Source organism: Anas platyrhynchos, chromosome 19 (genome assembly GCF_047663525.1).
Source record: "Anas platyrhynchos isolate ZD024472 breed Pekin duck chromosome 19, IASCAAS_PekinDuck_T2T, whole genome shotgun sequence".
NCBI classification, from domain to species: Eukaryota; Metazoa; Chordata; class Aves; order Anseriformes; family Anatidae; genus Anas; species Anas platyrhynchos.
The window spans coordinates 1,386,469-1,404,176 of record NC_092605.1 but is presented as its reverse complement, the minus strand read 5'-3'; the positions used below and the strand labels follow the sequence as shown (position 1 = coordinate 1,404,176).

At 62.7% G+C, this 17,708-nt stretch overlaps 3 protein-coding genes across 6 annotated transcripts in view; all 3 read left to right on the top strand.

Moving 5' to 3' along the window:
• Positions 1-1,288, top strand: part of RPL38 (ribosomal protein L38) — a 145,444-nt gene extending 144,156 nt beyond the window's left edge. For both annotated transcript variants that reach the window (XM_072025880.1, XM_038165540.2), the window contains exons 4-5: positions 948-1,070; positions 1,211-1,288. In XM_072025880.1, coding sequence (XP_071881981.1) covers positions 948-1,070; positions 1,211-1,236 — 149 coding nt within the window. In that variant the 3' untranslated portion in view covers positions 1,237-1,288. The remainder of the gene's footprint in view (positions 1-947; positions 1,071-1,210) is intronic.
• A 978-nt stretch (positions 1,289-2,266) lies between these two features.
• Positions 2,267-9,647, top strand: TTYH2 (tweety family member 2). Its single transcript, XM_027471501.3, has 14 exons — positions 2,267-2,531; positions 3,395-3,567; positions 4,590-4,701; positions 5,171-5,391; positions 5,475-5,570; positions 5,654-5,726; positions 5,813-5,882; positions 6,022-6,077; positions 6,161-6,253; positions 6,336-6,428; positions 6,514-6,656; positions 6,747-6,932; positions 7,046-7,124; positions 8,295-9,647. Exons 1-14 carry the CDS (start codon positions 2,403-2,405, stop codon positions 8,373-8,375), a joined length of 1,605 nt encoding a protein of 534 aa, XP_027327302.3. The 5' UTR covers positions 2,267-2,402; the 3' UTR covers positions 8,376-9,647.
• An 890-nt stretch (positions 9,648-10,537) lies between these two features.
• DNAI2 (dynein axonemal intermediate chain 2) lies at positions 10,538-17,235 on the top strand. 3 transcript variants are annotated; one of them, XM_072025555.1, is made up of 13 exons: positions 10,539-10,999; positions 11,607-11,768; positions 11,849-11,970; positions 12,750-12,892; positions 13,467-13,580; positions 14,666-14,805; positions 14,913-15,035; positions 15,403-15,626; positions 15,861-15,996; positions 16,279-16,425; positions 16,587-16,811; positions 16,911-17,020; positions 17,110-17,235. In XM_072025555.1, the coding sequence occupies exons 1-13, from the start codon at positions 10,817-10,819 to the stop codon at positions 17,213-17,215; spliced, it is 1,935 nt and encodes a 644-aa protein (XP_071881656.1). In that variant the 5' UTR covers positions 10,539-10,816; the 3' UTR covers positions 17,216-17,235. The 3 variants fall into 3 exon arrangements, with proteins under 3 accessions (XP_071881657.1, XP_071881656.1, XP_038021321.2); XM_038165393.2 differs by having other exon boundaries at positions 10,541-10,999; positions 16,925-17,020; XM_072025556.1 differs by lacking the exon at positions 13,467-13,580 and having other exon boundaries at positions 10,538-10,999.
• Positions 17,236-17,708: the final 473 nt, after the last annotated feature.

Genomic DNA, 17,708 nt, shown 5'->3' with positions numbered 1-17,708 from the left:
TGCAGCTGGTGGGTGACTCTTCTCCGATATTGCCCCGTCTGTGGCTCAGTGAAGTGTTCGGAAAGCTGCTGGGTGTCAGATGCTGCGGAGTTTTAACAGAATGACAAGCGAATCGTGTTTAAATTCAAGTTTTCTTTTGTTGCCAACACAAAGACCATTGTCATCGAGAAACCCGAAGCGTTTTGTCTGCGTTTAACAACGTGCCGAGAGTTTTCCCTGTTTGGATTTAGCTGTCAGGGCGAAGCGGCGCTTCAATTCTGGAGATGTTTTGTTAGCTCGGGGGTGTGGGCGAGGAGGGGACAGCTCGGTGTGAGGCGCTCTGACGGCTGCTGACAGCCGCTCGCAAAGCGTCCCCGCGCCCCTCAGCGTGCTCAGATCCTACAGCGGCTCTGATATCTGAAACACCGAGCCCTACAGCAGGAAAGGAGAGACACAGCCACGAGCTCTGAGCGGGTTTTTTGGATAAATACCCCCAGACAGCTGTAAAGGAGGTGGGAAGAGTCCAGGAGATGCATTGGCACACGAGATGACAGGAGGGAAATAAACCCTACAGGAGGAAATAAACCCTACAGGAGGAAATAAACCCTACAGGAGGAAATAAACCCTACAGGAGGAAATAAGCCCGGTGTGCGCTGCCGTGCTCTGCTGGAAATTTGAGACACGATAAATTTTTGGTGCTGCTGGTCGTAAACTTCCCTCGGGAAGCCTAGAGGGGGGCTGTGCCCTGTGGCTGCTCACCAGTTCAGTCCCTTGTGGTGTGGGGAAGTTTCTTGGGGTTGGGTTTTGCGCTGTGCAGGTGGGGCTGGAGCTGGAGTGGGATGTGGAAGGTTTGGTGTACAGAAAACGCTCTTCTCTGACGTGATTTGTAAAACTAAAACAAATAAAAAACCTTGTGGGCAGCGGGTGGGGGCAGTGCCGTCCCGCTGACCCTTTCCCCGATCCCACAGCCGTCAAGATCAAGAAGAACAAGGACAATGTGAAGTTCAAGGTGCGCTGCAGCCGCTACCTCTACACACTGGTCATCACCGACAAGGAGAAGGCCGAGAAGCTGAAGCAGTCCCTGCCCCCAGGTACCCCCTGCCCCCAGGTACCCCGTGGGGGGTCCAACGGGGGCTCCCCGGGGCCGGACAAATCCCAGGAGCGTGGGCAGGGGGGGCAGGGTGAGGAGCGCCCCTCATCCCGTTAAATCCTTTTTTTCTTTCCTCGCTAGGTTTGGCCGTGAAGGAGCTGAAATGAACCGTTTCTGTCCGGATTTCTTCACATTCGTTACAATAAAAATTAAATCTTTTGTGGCTGTGGGGTTTTGGCCTTGCTGGGAAAACAACCCCGGGCGGTGCACCCAGTGCCGCCACTGGTGGGGAAGGGGGGTGAACTGGTGAGCACTGGGACACGAAGGCGGCCCTGCTCCATCATACTGGGCTGAGGGGGGTGTCTCGAGCAGGGGGCGCCCCCAAATGCCCAAGGGAAGGGGGTTTTTGGTTTTGGGGCCACCCGGGATGTCCTCGGCTGCTCCCGGGGTGCTCGGGGGGGGCCCCAAATGTGCTCGGTCCCTGCTGCAGGCAGAGGGGGGGGCACGGCCCTATAGCAGGGGGTGATGACCCTTGGGTCATTAGGGTGCAGTTCCCTCAAGGGGTGAGCAGTGCCCCCATAATGGGGATTATGGGGTTTTATGGCCCTATAGAGGGGAGGTGATGGGGTGCAGGGTGCTTGTAGGATTAGGGAACAGTTCCATTAAGGGGGGGAGCAGTTCCCCTATAACGGGGAGGTGATGGGGTCTGCTGACCTTGTAGTATCAGGGTGCGGTTCCCTTATGGGGGGTGTAGTGCCCCTATAATGGGGATTATGGGGTTTGATGGCCCCATAGCGGGGAGGTGTTGGGGTGCAGTTCCCCTATGGTGGGGAGGTTATGGGGTTTGATACCCCACACCAGGGGCATTATAGGGTTTGATACCCCACAGCAGGGGCTGATGGGGTGCAGCCCCCTCAGGGGGAGGAGTTCCCCTATAACAGGTTATGGGGTTTGATACCCCACAGCAGGGGCTGATGTGGTGTAAGACCCTTACATCATTATGGTGCAGCCCCCTCAGGGGGGGAGCAATTCCCCTATACCAGGCTGTGGGGTTTGATACCCCATACCGCTGGGGCTCGGTGCCCTATAGGGGGGAGCTCGGTGCGTCCCCATTCCTGGAGGGACTCGGGGGGCGTGGCCACGAGGAGTGGGCGTGGCCACCAGGTGGGCGTGGCCTCCCCATCAGGGGGCGTGGCCTGGCGGGAGGGGGCGGAGCCTGCGGCGCGCTGGCGCGCCTCTCCCCCCGCCCATCCCGCGCCGCTATCGGCGGCCCCGTCCCGGTGCCGGTGCCGGGTCCCGGGTCCCGGTGGCGGTCCCGGTGCCGGTCCCGGCCATGCCCCCCGCCCGTGCCGATTACCTGGCGCCCTGGTGGGCGGCCTGGCTGCATGGGGTGCCGCACCGCGACCTGCGCCTGCAGCCCGTGCCCGCCGCCTTCCGCCCGCGGGACCCCGAATACCAGCAGGTACCGACCCCCCCCCCGGTTCCTGACCCCCCCCTCCCGGTTCCTGACCCCCACCCGTCCCGGTTCGTGACCCCCCCTTCGGTTCCTGTCCCCCCCCGTGTCCCCCTCCCGGTTCGTTATCTCCGCTTCGTGCCCCCCCCCTCCTGTAGGACCCCACCCGGGGCTCGGTCCCCCCCCCCCATCACCGTGTTAAGGGAGGGGGGGACACGCATGCAGCCCCCCCCCCCCGATAACGGGGCCTCGCTTCCCTCCCGGTGATGCTCCCCCCCCCAGCCGGGCTGTAATGGGTCCCCGATGTGGGGCAGGGGCTGTGTGAGCCCCCAGCCGTACTGGGGGAACTGGGGGGTACTGGGGGGGGGGGCAGCGTTGAGCACTCGTTGCAGCCCCCCCCCAGCATCCTCGGCTCCTCACCCTGTGTCCTGCACAAGGGGGGGCACGGCGGGGACAATGGGGGGGCAGCAGGGACAAGGGGGGGGAACAACGGGGACAAGGGGGGGGCAGTGGGGGCAATTTGGGGGGGCAGCAGGGACAAGGGGGGAGAAAGTGGGGACAAGGGGGGGCACAGCAGGGACAAGGGGGGGGATGGCAGGGTCAATGGGGGTGCAACGGGGACAAGGGGGGAGTCAGCAGGGACAATTTGGGGGACAGCGGGGACAAGGGGGGGCAGTGAGGACAAGGGGGGGGGGGGCAGTGAGGACAAGGGGGGGGCAGCGGGGACAGGGACGGTGCCGCTTCCTCTTTCTTCCCCGTGACCGTCCCGTGGGGAGCTGGGGGATGCGGTGAAATCCCCCCCCCGGGGGAGCAGGACCCGGGGGGTGCTGAGCGTCCCCGTGTCCCCCCCCCATCTCTTTTTTCCTCCCCAGTCGCTGCTGTTCCTGGGCTTGGTGGCTGCCGTCTGCCTCGGCCTCAACCTCCTCTTCCTCACCTCCTACCTGCTGTGCCTGTGCTGCTGCAAGAGGGACGAGGAGCCCGACCCCAAGCGGCCCCACTCCTGCTGTGTCACCTGGATGGCCGTCACCGCCGGCCTCATCTGCTGGTGAGACCTGGGGGGGGTCCTGCCACCGCGTCCCCCCCCCACCCCGTTCAGATTTGGGTGCTGGAGGCTTAAATATTGTGTCCCCCCCCCCCCCCCGTGACCGTGCTGGGCACCCCCCCATCCCCTTGTAGCCATTCCGGGCACCCCTGGACCCCCATCCCCGTCCCCCCCCCCCCCCAGTGGCCGTGCCGCCCTCCCAGTTAATCCCAGTCTGCAGCAGCGGGGCCGGGTGCTTAATCCCAGCACGGAGCAGATGGCGGGCGGCAGCGTGACCCAGCTGGCAGCCCCCCTGCGGGGCTACCCTTTAATTGTGGCCGCAGCAATTAAGGCGGGGGGCTCTCCTGCAGCAGGCAGCGCTCCCTTCCTTCACCCTGCCCACCCCCAGGAGCCCCCCCCTGAGCCCCCCATCCGGGCTGGGCCAGCACGCGGCCGCTTTTCGCCCTGCTCCAGACAAAGGCTTTCTTTTTCCCCGGGCAGTGTCCGGCCCCAAATGCATCCCGGAGCAGGGAGACGTCACTCATGAGCCCGGCGTGCTCGCCCCGTGATCGCCCCCCCAGCCCCGGGGGCACGCATTTGTGCACGGTGCTCGCCACCCCCCCCAAATCCACGAGCTGTGACCCCCACCCCAAAATATCAGAGCCCGGTGGGGGCTGCTTGGAGCCGCGAGAGCCTTTAGGGACCCCATGGGGGCGAACGGCCCCGCGGGCGGTGTTTTTGGGGGCAGGGAGGGGGGGGCATGGAGAGGCTCTGAGCTCTGCCCACGCTGCTGCTCCTCACCGGGGGGTTTCCTCCAGCGGGTTCCCCAAATTTGCTTTACCTTGAGCAGCTCCGGGTTTGGGTGTCCCCATACCCTGCGGTCACCCCATTGCGGTGCCATCCCCATTGCGGTGCCGTCCCCATCTCCCCGGGGTCTGCCTCCACCAGGCTGCTCCGGGGAGCCCCCCTTTCCCCCCCCGTGTCCCCACAACCCCAAAGCTTTGGGGTGAGCCTTTCCCCATCCCTAACCCGCTCTGTCCCCGCAGCACGGCCGTCGGGATCGGCTTTTATGGGAACAGCGAGACCAACGATGGGGTCTACCAGCTCCTCTACGCCCTGGACAACGCCAACCACACCCTGACCGGCATCGACGCCCTGGTAGGGGCTGTGGGGCAGGGACCCCCGACCCCCTTTGAGCCCCCCCGGGGGGGTTGCTCTGCCTTCCCGCAGCTCCTCCCCACCCTTTTTTTTGGGGAAAAAAAGGCTCTGGGGAACCCGGAACGGGGCTGGTGGTCCCGCTGCGGGGTTGGGGGGCTGCAGGGGACCCCTCCCCAGCCCTACAGCTCCCCGAGGCCGAGCGCAGGAGGCTGACGTCAGCCCCATAGAATGGGGCCTTTGTGCCTTGTTATCCACGCCGGGGCCGTCCCCGCCGGGCTTCTGCCACCCTTCCCCTTCCCTGCTGCACCCCTGGGCGCCACCGTGGATTTGGGGACCCAAAAATTTGCTTTTGGAGGGCGTCAGCCTGCCCAGCTCTCATTAGGACCCCCCTAAACCCATATTTAGCCGGGCGTCACCCTCTATCCGTGCCCCCCAACCACGCTGACCCCTCGCTGCGCCCCATCCGCAGGTCGCAGGCAGCACGCAGCGGCTGCGGGGGGGGCTGGAGCAGCACCTGGGGAGGCTGAGCGAGGTGCTGGCCCCCCGGGCCGACTACCTGCAGACCCTCAAGTTCCTCCAGCAGCTGGCAGCCACCGTGATCCTACAACTTTCGGGGCTGCCCCCCTGGCACGGGGTCAGCGCCCAGCTCACCACCCTGGCCGCCCGTGCTGCCTACGTGGAGTATTACCGGTGAGCCCCCCACCCCGAGCACCCCCTTCCTTCCTTTCTGGGGGGGGGCTACCAGCTGATGGTGGCCTTCCTCTGCCCCCCAGGTGGCTGGCTTACCTCCTCTTCTTCATCCTCGTCCTCGCCGTCTGCCTGCTGGGCTGCCTGGGGCTGGCCAAGCGCTCCCGCTGCCTCCTCACCGTGTGAGTGCCCGGGGGGGGGGGGCCGGGCGCTGGGTGCCCCCCGGGGGGGCCGTGCCGCGGTGCTCACCCCCCTCTCCCCGCAGGATGCTGTGCTGTGGGCTCCTCACCCTCGTCCTCAGCTGGGCTTCCGTGGCCCTGGACACGGCGGCAGCGGTGGTGAGTGGGGGTTGTAGGGTTGGGGGGGGGGCAGCTCAGAGCCCTCCCGGCCCCCACCGTGCTCCGTCTCGTCCCCCCCCCTGCAGGGCACCAGCGATTTCTGCGTGGCCCCGGACAAGTTCATCATGAACCAGACAGAGAGCGAGATCAGCGCGGGTAAGGACCGGCTGTGGGGCACCCCAAAACATCCCTGGGGTCTCAAGGGGGCCGTGCTTTGCGCTGAGCCCCCCCCCCCACGCTGCTTTTAACCCCCTGGGGGGGCTCACACTGCTTTGCTGTCTCATTTGCTTCGCAGAGGTGGCTCACTACTACCTGTACTGCGAGCAGAGCCTGAGCAACCCCTTCCAGCAGGTACTGGGGGGCGCAGAGCCCCTCGGGGTGGGGGCTGGCTGGGTGGTGGGCCCTAATAATTCCCCCCCCCCCCCCCCCCGCAGGCTCTCACCGTCCTCCAGCGCTCGCTCACCACCATGCAGATCCAGACCCAGGGGCTGATCCAGTTCGCTCTGCCCCTCTTCCCCATGGCTGAGGTATGGGGTGAGGTATGTGTGGGGGGGGTCACCCCCTCCCTGCTCCCCTTTTCTCACCCCCCTCCCTCCCCATTCCCTGCAGAAAGACCTCCTGGGGGTCCAGCAGCTCCTCAACGCCTCGGAGACCAGCCTGCACCAGCTCACGGCCATGCTGGACTGCCGGGGGCTGCACAAGGTGGGCATGGGGGGGCCGGGGTGGGTGCGGGCAGCTCCCAGAGCTCCCCCTAACCCCCCCCCCAAATTTTTGTGTCCTGCCTCAGGACTACCTGGACGCCCTGATCGGCATCTGCTACGACGGGGTGGAGGGGCTGCTCTACCTCGTCCTCTTCTCCCTGCTGGTGGCCGCCTCCTTCTCCACCATCATCTGCGCCACGCCGCGCGCCTGGAAGCACTTGGCGGGCAGGTGAGCCTGGAGAGACCCCCCCCATTTTGTTTTTATCCCCCCCACACGCACCCTGGGGGTGATTTTGGTGTCCTCACCCCCCCCTCGCAGGGACCGGGATTACGATGACATGGACGAGGAGGACCCCTTCAACCCGCAGGCGCGCCGCATCGCCGCGCACAACCCGGCGCGGGGGCAGCTCCGCAGCTTCTGCAGCTACAGCAGCAGCCTGGGCAGCCAGAGCAGCCTGCACCCCCCCGCGCAGACCATCTCCAACGCCCCCGTCTCCGAGTACATGTGAGACCAAATTTTCCCCCCCCCCGTGAGACCCAAATTTTCCCCCAGGGGGTCCCCGGGGATTGCAGGGTTCGCCCTGTGCCCCCCTCTGAGGTTTTTTTCCACCCCCCCAGGAACCAAGCCGTGCTCTTCGGGGGGAACCCACGCTACGAGAACGTGCCCCTGATCGGCAGGGGGTCTCCCCCCCCCACGGTACGGCGGGCGGCCGAGGACAAATCCTTTTTGTGAGGGGGTGGGGGGGCAGCCTGGGGGCAGCCAGAAGCGTCCAGCATCCCCACAGGGCTCCGTTTTGGGGAAGGGGCCGGGTGAGCTGCGCCCCCTCCCCTCCTGCAGATCCCTCCTGCTTGCCCTGCTAACCCAGTTCCTCCCCGGCCCTGGGGGGGGGGGGGCTGCAGGGGGGAGGTTACCCACCACGTGCTCGGAGGAGACCGAAATAGCCCTCCCCTCGCTGTCTGCTTCATTTTTTTAATTTATTCCCAGACTTTTGAAGGGCGCCTTCTGCATGATTACATCTCCCCACCGTTTATTTGACCCCCCCGTCTATTAACACCTGATTTATTTATTTATTTATTTATTTATTTATTTATTTATTTTTCTCGTTTTGTTTCGTTTCGCATCAATTATTTTGGAGCTAAGTTGCCCATCAAGAGTAAGTCCAGCCGCCTCGCTCCCCCTCCTGCTCCTTGGGGGCAGCAGCTGGGGGGGGGGTTCCCATCCTCAGCTCCCCTCTTAGATCCCATCCCTTCCCCCTGGGGGGCTGCGTTTTGTCCCTGGGGGCTGTGTTTTGTCCCCAAGCCCTGGAGACGGTGGTGCTCGAGGTGCTCCCCCCCCCTGCCAGGGACAATTTTTGGCAATCAGGTGAATGCACGGAGCCACTGCCCTAATCCGATTGCGCAGACCTTGCAGCTGGCAGGGCTGTTCCCGGGGGGGGGGGGGGAGGACGGATGCAGGGATTAATTCGAGCGCTTCTCCCTGCCCTGAATGGTCTGATTTAACCGGGATTCAGATCCCTGAGGAAGGACTTGAGCGGTCCAAAATAACAAACTTGAAATAATCTTCCTTAATGCCCGCCCTGGGGACGCCCCCTCCCTGTGGCCCAGTGCTGGAGGGATGTCATTGTGCACCCGGGGCAGGGGCTGGAGGGGGTTTTTTTGGGGGGTCTTACCAAAATTCCAGCTGGGGGAGAGGCTGGCGAGACCTCCCCCCAGCCATGAGCACAGCAAATAATTAATACAATTAATGGGAATTAATACAAAGGGGAAGCGACCTTCCCTCTCCAGCGCTGCAGGGCCGGGTGGGATGCGGTTGGGGGTCTCGGGGGGGGGGCTCAGGCCGTGCTGACTGCGTGCCCTCTCCCCGCAGTACTCCCCGAGCATGCGAGCCACCTACCTGGCCGTCACCGATGAGCACGTCAGGCCCTTCAACACCGAATTCCCAGCCTAGTGCTGGTCCTGAGCCACTCCTGGGAGGAGAAGAAGCCCCCGGTGCTCCCGTGACGGAAACCAAAGACCCCCGGCTCCCCACACCACGGGGCCGGGGCAGCCCCCCCGGGAGAGGCGGACGAGCCGTTGGCTGATGGAGCCCCCCAGGCCCCCCTCTCCTCCCTCGGCAGCTTCTGCTGGCTCTCACGTCTTCCTGCCTGCCTTACGGGACGCGTCCCGGCACTCACAGCGGGTCTCCGGCCGGCAGCGGGGCTGGGTTTGGGTCGTGCCCACCGCCTTCTCCCCCCTTCCCACCTGTGCCAGCTTTGGGGTTTTCATGCCACGGATGGGGGCCGCGTTTTGGCTTCCTTTTTTTTTTCTGGAGGGGGAAGATCAGGGCTGTGGGCTGCCTGCCCCGCGTGCTCCTTCCCGCCCGTAGCAATGCAGACCCGACCACTAGTGATCCCAGCGCCTTCCCCGCGTCCCCCCCTGCTGCCCCCTGGCCCTGGGTTTGGGGTGTGGGATGGGGATGGTTTTGGCCTTGCTGTTTTTTCTGTGCTTCGTGTCTGGGTTTTAGGTGGCACACAGCGGCCGGAGGCCTTCAGCTGGGGCTGTGGGCATTTTTGGGCAGCTCTGCTCCCTGGGGCAGGCTCCCCTCTTTGGTGCAGGATGGCTCTGGGGTAACCACAACCCCCTTGGAGAGGTTTAGGGACTACTCAGGCATCCCCAGAGCAGGATTCAGCTGTGCCAAGAGGGGAAGGGACATCCCCACCGTCCTGCCTGGCATTGCCAGGGCTTGGGGCTAAGCAAGGGCTCAGCTCCTGGGATGGAGCCAGGGAAGAACCAGCAGGGGCTGAACCGGATCCTTTGCGGCTGCTCGTTTTGGCGTGGGCTGCCCCAAAAACCTCCAGGCTCCCGTGTTGCTGGTGTTGGTCGTCCATCCCTCCCTGCTCAGCGAGCAGCACGGGCTGCCCGCGGGGCCAGCAGAGCCCTGCTGGGTTATTACTTGATGGCAGTGACTCACTGTGTCTTTTAAAGATAACTTGTACATATCCTCTCGTCCCCCCTTACATGTGACTAGCATTACGTGCTGTTGGAACTTCCCATTTGTTTTTGTTTTTTTTAATTATTTTTATTTTTGCTTTTAACGTTTTGGTGTAACGGTACTGGTAGCAGAGCTGTTTCTCGACGCATGTGAACTAACCTCATTAGGGCTCCTGGGAGGAGTGGGAGTCCTGCCTGATTTGTATGTGCCCTTGAGGGGAAAAGACAATAAACACTTGTACTAAACTCATTTTTTTTTGCTTTCTCAGGGCTCACACGCACTTGTCCCCGGTCAGGTCGCTGCACCCACCCTGGTGTGCCTGGCTCTGTGGGGCTGGGGGCTCCTTATGGCTGGGACAAGCAGCCCACTGCAGATATTGGGCCATAAATTTCTTCTTCGCAGCTGAAGCAGTTTTTAACAGGGCTCAAATCTTGTGTCTGCACCCCTGGGGCTTGCACTGGTGTCAGCTCCAGCAGCGACAGGGGGGTGACACGGGCTGTGGGTGCACGAGGGGTGCATGGAGGTGCCCTGGGGGGCCCGGCAGCGTGGTTGATGGGACATTTAACATTTAACTGTGTTAAATCTGAGCAGTGTGTTGGTGTTGGGTCACAGCCTGTGCTGCTCCTGTGGCCGCTCTCTTCTCAGAGCCGGCCTTGGCACATTGGGGACACGTTGAGCACCGGGCAAGCCCTGGGGACGCGGGGGTCCCCCCTCCGCCACCTCCACGACCTCAAATATTGCACAGGGCCCTGTGGTTGGGTGCTGAGGCCTTCGGGCACGGTTCTGCCACATCTGCCTGTGAGCTGCAGCCGCCCCTGGCACCTTTGGCACCTCAGGGACCAGGAGAGGGCCGGGGCCGGGCGCCAGAGGGGACGAGGCCATGGCTGCTGCCACACCAAGGGGACGTTGCCAGCGTCCCCCCTGCTCCACGTAGAGCCCCGCAGGGCTGCAGGCGCCGCGTCCTGGCCCAGTTGGTTCCACCCTGGCACAGATTAGGAAGCTGCGTTCCCTTGGGGAGCTGCAGCTGAGTGCTAATCACCAAGCCTCATTAACCACGCTCTGCCCTCCCAAGATGGCGGCGGGCAGAGGACACCTCCCCTGCCTTGACCTTCCCAAGATGGCGGCGGCACGTGACCTCGGGCTCCCGTTGCCAGGCAACGGAGGACGCGGATCGGGCCGGGCTGAGCCGTACTGGGCCGTACCGGGCCATACTGGGCTGTACTGGGCCGGACCGGGCTGTACCGGGCTGTACTGGGCCGTACCGGGCCGGGCCGGGCTGTACCGGGCTGTACTGGGCCATACTGGGCCGTACCGGGCCGGGCTGGGCTGTACTGGGCCGTATTGGGCCGAGCCGGGCTGTACTGGGCCGTACTGGGCTGTACTGGGCTATACCGGGCTGTACCGGGCCGAGCCTGGCCATGGAGATCGTCCACATCTACACCAGGCGGCGCAGCGATTTCGGGCGGCCCTGCTACTTCTCGGACCGTCCGGCCGAGGTGTGCGTGGACATCCAGCCCGACCCCAGCCTGGCCGAGGCCTTCATGCTGCGCTGCCCCGTGGACACCCCCGTGCAGCATGGCAGCGAGATGTCGGAGCATGAGGTGTGTGGTTGGGAGGGGGACGGGATGCTTCGCCTCCTTCCTTCATCCCCTTGTTCCTCCATCCCCTCATCCCTTCATCCCCTCATCCCTTCATCCCCTCATTCCTTCATCCCCTCATTCCTTCATTGCCTCATTCATTCATTGCTTCCTTCCTCCATTTCTTTGTACCTCCATCCCCTCATTCCTCTGTCACCTCGTTCCTCCATCACCTTATTCCTCCATCGTTATGTTCCTCCATCGTCTTGTTCCTCCATTGCTTTGTGGCTCCATCACCTCGTTCCTTCGTCACCTCGTTCCTCCATCGCTTCGTACCTCCATCCCCTCATTCCTCCATCCCCTCATTCCTCCATCCCCTCATTCCTCCATCCCCTCATTCCTCCATCCCCTCCTCCCTCCATCCCCTCCTCCCTCCGTCACCTCATTCCTCCATCACCTTGTTCCTCCATCACCTCTTTCCTCCATTGCTTTGTACTTCCACCCCCTCGTTCCTCCGTCCCCTCCTTCCTCTGTCGCCTTGTTCCTCCACCACCTCATTCCTCCATCGCCTCGTTCCTCCAGCACTTTCTACCTCCATCATCCCAGCCCCACACTCTTCCTCTCCCCGCAGGTCAACACGGAGCGGGTGGAGGTGGAAACCCGCGGCGTGAACCACGTGGAGGGCGGCTGGCCCAAGGACATCAACCCCCAGGAGATGGAGCAGACGGCCCGCTTTCGGAAGAAGGTGGAGAAGGAGGAGAACTACGTCAACACCATCGTGCACCTCGGCACCGTGAGGCCCTGACCGCCCCCCAACCCCTCTGTGGCTGCCCCCCGCGCGGCAGCACGGCCTCAGCAGCTCTGTGCCCACAGCTGATGGAGCACTGTGTCAGGCAGAACAACGCCATCGACATCTACAAGGAGTACTTCGGCGAGGAGGAGGAGGCAGAGATGGAGGATGAGGCCCCCTCTGCCAAAACCATCAATGTCATCAGGTAGTGCCGCTGGCTGTGCTGGACCAAGGTGTTTGCCGGGCTCTGTAGTGCCACAGCAGGCGGCTGCGTGAGCTGAGCCCTCTGTTCAACTGCCCCGGAGGGAAGGCAGGGGAAATCCAGCAGTATTAGGATCGGTTTATGGATGGGGAGACCTGCTACAACCCTGCATGGAATCATTAGGGTTGGAAAAGCCAACCAAGGTCAGCTGGTCCAACTGTCCCCCTACCACCAGCACCCACTAACCCATGTCCCCAAGCACCACGTCCAACCTTTCCTTGGACACCCCCAGGGACGGTGACTCCATCACCTCCCCAAACAACCCACCCCAACACCTGACTGCTCTTTCAGTACCTTCACACACTCCATCTGTTCCTCCCCTCTCTGCCCTGCCCAGGCATTTTGGAGACAGATGCCACGGTCCAGGGATGGCTGCAGCTCTGAGCATCCTCTAACAGCACTTTAGACAGGAACCTTTTTTTTTTTTTTAGTGCCTCAAAGATCATTTCTAAATGTCAGGGGCTGCTAGGCCATTTCAAGAAGTCAGCTCCAGTAACGTAATTGGATTCTTAGAAATGTGTAACTGGAAAGACTTTATTAAATCATCAACTCTTCTTCCCCCACCCAGCCCCCAGGAGAATCATTTCCTGCACTCGATGCTGGAGAGCTGCAGCTTGTTTTAATTGTGATTCCCACAGCTTCCTTTGGGAGACAGCATCCCCAGGGCACGTTGAAACTGTTAACAAACTAACATCTTTTTTTGATGTCCTGTTACCAAAAAGGGATCCAAACATCACGAAGAGGACAGCCGCACATCTCTCCTGGCACCCTGACAGATGCAAGAAGCTGGCCGTGGCTTATTCCTGCCTGGAGTTCCAGCAAAGCACGGAAGACATGAGCCTGGACTCGTACATCTGGGACCTCGGTAAGGGAATGAGAGAACTCACCAGTCCGTAATGGTGCTGCTGCGGAAGCACTTTGAGCCTTCAAAGCATCTCACGGATGTAACGAAGCCTCACGATATTCCAGGGGGGGAGGAACAGGGGTTCGGTTTCTGCTTTGCCCACAGATCAATGTCAAGAAGGGCAGAAATGGGACCTGAAAGCTGGCCAACAGGTGGAAAACAACCGCTAAAATCCCACTACATGACTTCATGAGCTCGAGCGCCCGCCACCACAACAGGCAGCTGAGCCACACGTCTCTTATGTGGTTCTTGTGTTTCTGTGGCTTGCTTGTGCTTGATTAAGAAAGGAAGAGGCAGCACAAGATCAGGCTGAGAATTGTCCCGTTCTGTCAAAGAATCTCTCAAACTTGTTGTATTTTGGAGTGAAAAATGCAAAGAAGGGGGGTCAGAGTACCAGGGGTCTGTCCTTAGGCGAGGACAGGTCACTTCTCATCCCTGGTGTGTGGCACCACGAGGCTGATTTGGAGGTGGGTGCTGCACTCTGGGCTGTCTGTGTGCTCAGAGTTTTTTTTTTTTACTCATTCCCTCTCGGTAGAGAACCCCAACAAGCCGCAGCTGGTCCTCAAGCCATCGTCCCCTCTGGTGAGCCTGGAATACAACCCCAAGGATGCGCACATCCTGGTGGGAGGCTGCTACAACGGGCAGCTGGGTGAGGAAGCAGGGTTGTGTGCGAGGCCGTGCTAACGAGGTTTCAGCTTCGTTTGAATTCAGCAGGAGCCTGAATCTGATCCTGCCTCTGAATTTAATTCAGAGGCAGGATCAGGCCACCAAACGGCACCGGCGCCGTGCTCCTGCATCACCCGCTGCCCCCAATCTTTGTGTGCCAAAAGCCCAGAAGAGCTGCTTCGTTCACTGAATTGCTCCCGTGCTGCTGCTTCATGTGCCTGGAAGAGAGCCCCTCGTTTGCCAGCTTCATTTTATGGCTCTGTTATTTACTTGGCCACGCGAGCCCTTTGATTTAATTGCTCTCATTTCGATGTTTTCCTTGCCATTTGCAGCAGCGATCGGATCTGACAGGGCATGCATCACGGGGCTGTTACCGCTCGCTCCGCAGGTGATGGAGGGGAGGGGATTTCACCCCGGCCTCCCCAGGCGTGCGGAGCTGGCCCAGCAGAGCTCCCACTGTCACATCCCATCGCCTAATTAAAAATGAGCCAGGGGGAGCACGCACGGCTCGCTGCCACCACGGCCCAGCCACCCAACCGAGGACAGTCCTTGCGCCCTGACCTGTCCTCTGCTGTCAGAGGCAGGGAGAGGGATGGGTGGGTGGATGTCTGCTGCGGCCCCCCCGGGGACCTGCCTTCATCAGGCACTGCCCCTAGGGCACGCAGGAGGGGGAGCTCAGCCAGGGTCAGGTCACACAGGATGGTTCTGAGCAGCGCTGAGCGTAAAATCTGCTCGTTGGGGTGCTGCTTCCACCACGTCTGCTCCTGCTGCAACCCCTTGTGCAGAGCCGGGGGGCTGGGGGGGGGAGCTGGGAGGATTAATTGCCTGTGGGGTCGTAGTGCATCTGCTGCAGAGATGATCAGAGGAGAAATGCTGCGGCTGTTAATAGGTTGCTGCTGCCCAGCGTGGCATTTGCAGAAAGTGCAAATCGTGCCTCCCTTTGGAGCGGGCCCCCCCGTGAGTGATCGCAGCAGCAGGGTCCCAGCCTGGGGGGGGGGCACTCGTATGGTTTTGGGGAGCCAGGCAAGGCAGCTGGTGCAGATTTTGACGGCTCCTTTTCTTTCGCAGCTTACTGGGACACCAGGAAAGGGGGGCTGCCCGTGGAGGTGTCCACCGTGGAGGCCAGCCACAGGGACCCCGTGTACGGTGCGATCTGGTTGCAGTCCAAAACGGGCACCGAGTGCTTCTCGGCATCCACCGATGGGCAGGTAGAGGGCAGGGGGCAGGGAAAGGGCCGGGCACACACATAAACAGCAGCTGCCCGGCTCCACATTTGAGCAGGATCAGCCCCTGCCCCGCAGCATCTCTCCTGCAGGTGCTGTGGTGGGACATCCGCAAGCTCTCCGAGCCCACCGAGACGCTGGTCTTGGACATCACGCGCCAGGGGCTGCTGGAGAACGCTCTGGGTGCCATCACGCTGGAGTTCGAGCCCACCATGGTGAGATCCCTGACCTGCCACTGCTTCTCCCTGCACACAAATAATCCCAACGTGGCAGGAGTGGGACCAAACCCGACCCGAGCAGGGTGGGCAGTGCCAGGTCACCCCCAGGGGCAGGGCTGCAGGGGAGCAGCACACGAGGGATGCGCAGAGGGAGCCCTGGAGCACGGTGCTGCAGCTGGCAGCAGGTTCTCACCCAAATTTGGGGGCAGCTGGTCTCTGAAGCCCCCCGATCACAATGTGCCACAGGGCTCTGTCGCTGTCTGCTCGGGCAGCAGAGCCCTTCCCTGCCCAACTGTCCCCCGAAGAGTGGGGTCCCCGGGTCCCCAACCTGCTGACAGCTGCTCTCTCCTCCTCCCACCCTCAGCCCACCAAGTTCATGGTGGGCACGGAGCAGGGCATCGTCATCACCTGCAACCGCAAGGCCAAGACGCCCCCCGAAAAAATCGCCGGCACCTACAGCGGCCACCACGGGCCCGTCTACGCCCTGACCAGGAACCCTTTGTACCCCAAAATCTTCCTGACGGTTGGTGACTGGACTGCTCGGATCTGGTCAGAGGAAGCCAAGGAGTCGTCGATTATGTGGACCAAGTAGGTGGCAGCGTGTTCCCCGTAAAAAATCCTCCTGCTCTGTGGAAGAGCACGGCTGGGGCAGGGTCTGTGCCCAGGTGGAGGTGGTGGGACTGAGCCAGAGGTGCTGGAGCAGAGACAGCGCGGGCTAAAATCATGTGCTGGAGGCTCTGTGCACAGCAGCAGTGCTGGAACGAGGGGATTTGGGGCCGGGAGCCCGTCCCGTGGCACCCAGCAGCACGGGGTCCCCATCAGGTACCACCTCTCCTACCTGACGGCCGGCTGCTGGAGCACAGTGAGGCCGGCTGTGTTCTTCACGACCAAGATGGACGGGACCCTGGACGTCTGGGATTTCCTCTTCAAGCAGAACGACCCCTCCCTCAGCCTGAAGGTCGGTCCCACGGATCCTCTTCCATCCCTGGGGGGGAGCACGGGCACTGCCATGGGGCACGGAGTGGGCATCGCCCAGGGATGGAGTGAGGAGATGGGGGGCGTGCAGGGCTCTGGGTGTGCTCCATCAAGCAGCAGCTGTCCCCACAACCCTTGGAGCCCAAAATTTTGCACGCAGGCTCCTGATACAGGGCAGCACGTGGGTTTGCTTGGCCAGGTCTGCCTGCCCCGAGGCAGCAGGTAAGGGCTGAGCGCTGCCACCCGCCCGTCCTCCCCTCCCCAGATCTGCGACGAGCCCCTCTCCAGCCTGCGCCTGCAGGACAACGGGTGCATCGTGGGCTGCGGCTCGAAACTGGGCACCGTCACCCTGCTGGAGATCTCCTCCGGGCTCTGCACCCTACAGAGGAATGAGAAGAACCTGGCCAACGCCGTACGTAGGAGCCGGAGCGGCTGGATGCGCACACAGCAGCGCTCTCAGTGCTGCCAGCGTGTGGCTGCCTGCTCGGCCGCTGCTGCCCTCGAGCCCAGCACCGGGCACAGCCGTGTCCCCATGGGGTCCCCTGCGCCCCTCAGCCCCTTTCTCTGCCCCAGATGTTCGAACGGGAGACGAAAAGGGAGAAAATCCTGGAGGCGCGGCACCGGGAGATGCGGCTGAAGGAGCGCGCCAGGTCGGAGGGTCAGGACGCAGAAGCGGAGGAGATTCCGGAGGAGAGCCCCCAGGAGGCACTGGACAGAGCCCAGAAGGAATTCTTTGAGGTTATTGAAGCGGAGCTGCAGAGGAGGGCACGGGCAGAGGCACGGCACCTGGACGGCAAGGTACCGGCAGCAGCACGGACCCGCAGCTGCAGGGGGGCTCCGAAATCCCCAGGGGAGCCCCCCCGGCTGCCCAGTGCCATGGGATGGGGAGTGGGGGAGCCTGTGCCTTTCAGGTTAAAAAGCGGGCAGGAGAGGAGGCGGTGGTGCAGGGCGAGGAGAGCGAGCTGCCCAAGTATGAGGAAGAGAGCGAGGAAAAGGATGCCGCCAAGGTGAGCTCCCTGCAGCCTCACAGCCCCCCTCCTGGGGGTCTCTGCCTCCGTGGGGCAGCCCCCGGACCCCCCGCCCGCTCTCCCCACAGGAGTAGCAGCGGAGCCAGGCCCGGTGGATCGCACAGAAAGCGTGGAGCTGCGCACAGATGCTCCTTGGCCCTTTGCCCTCCCGATTTTATTTTTCCTCTAGCGTGAATAAACAGCAGCTCCCCGCGTCACGCTTCCTGTTTTGTCCCGGCAGGGCCGAGCAGGGGGTGGGAAGGCAGAGTCCTTTCTCCCTTCCACCTCCCCTCTTGCAGAGCAGAGCCCCCCCAGGATGGAGCAGCAGCGGGGTGCCCCGTGGGGCATCCCCAGCCCCAGGAGCAGAGCCCCCCGCAGCGGCAGCGGGGTCCTGGGGCAGACGAAGCCCCCCGAGCCCCGCCAGCTGCTTCACCCCCTCCTCACGAGAGCCGCCTGCGGTGCTGGGGGCCGGGGTTATCAGCGCTGGGTAAACACAGCCCGGCTGTTATCACGGAGCCACCGAGCTGGAGGCTTTTCCCCCGGTCAATTATTAACGAGCTGCCCGCTGCGCTCACCCCACAACACGGCTGGTGGCACGGGATGGGGCTGCCGGGGGGGGCAGCGTCCGTGCTATGGGGCTGGATCCTTCCCAAACACATGCTCCGGGCAAAGGGATGTGTGGGGACAG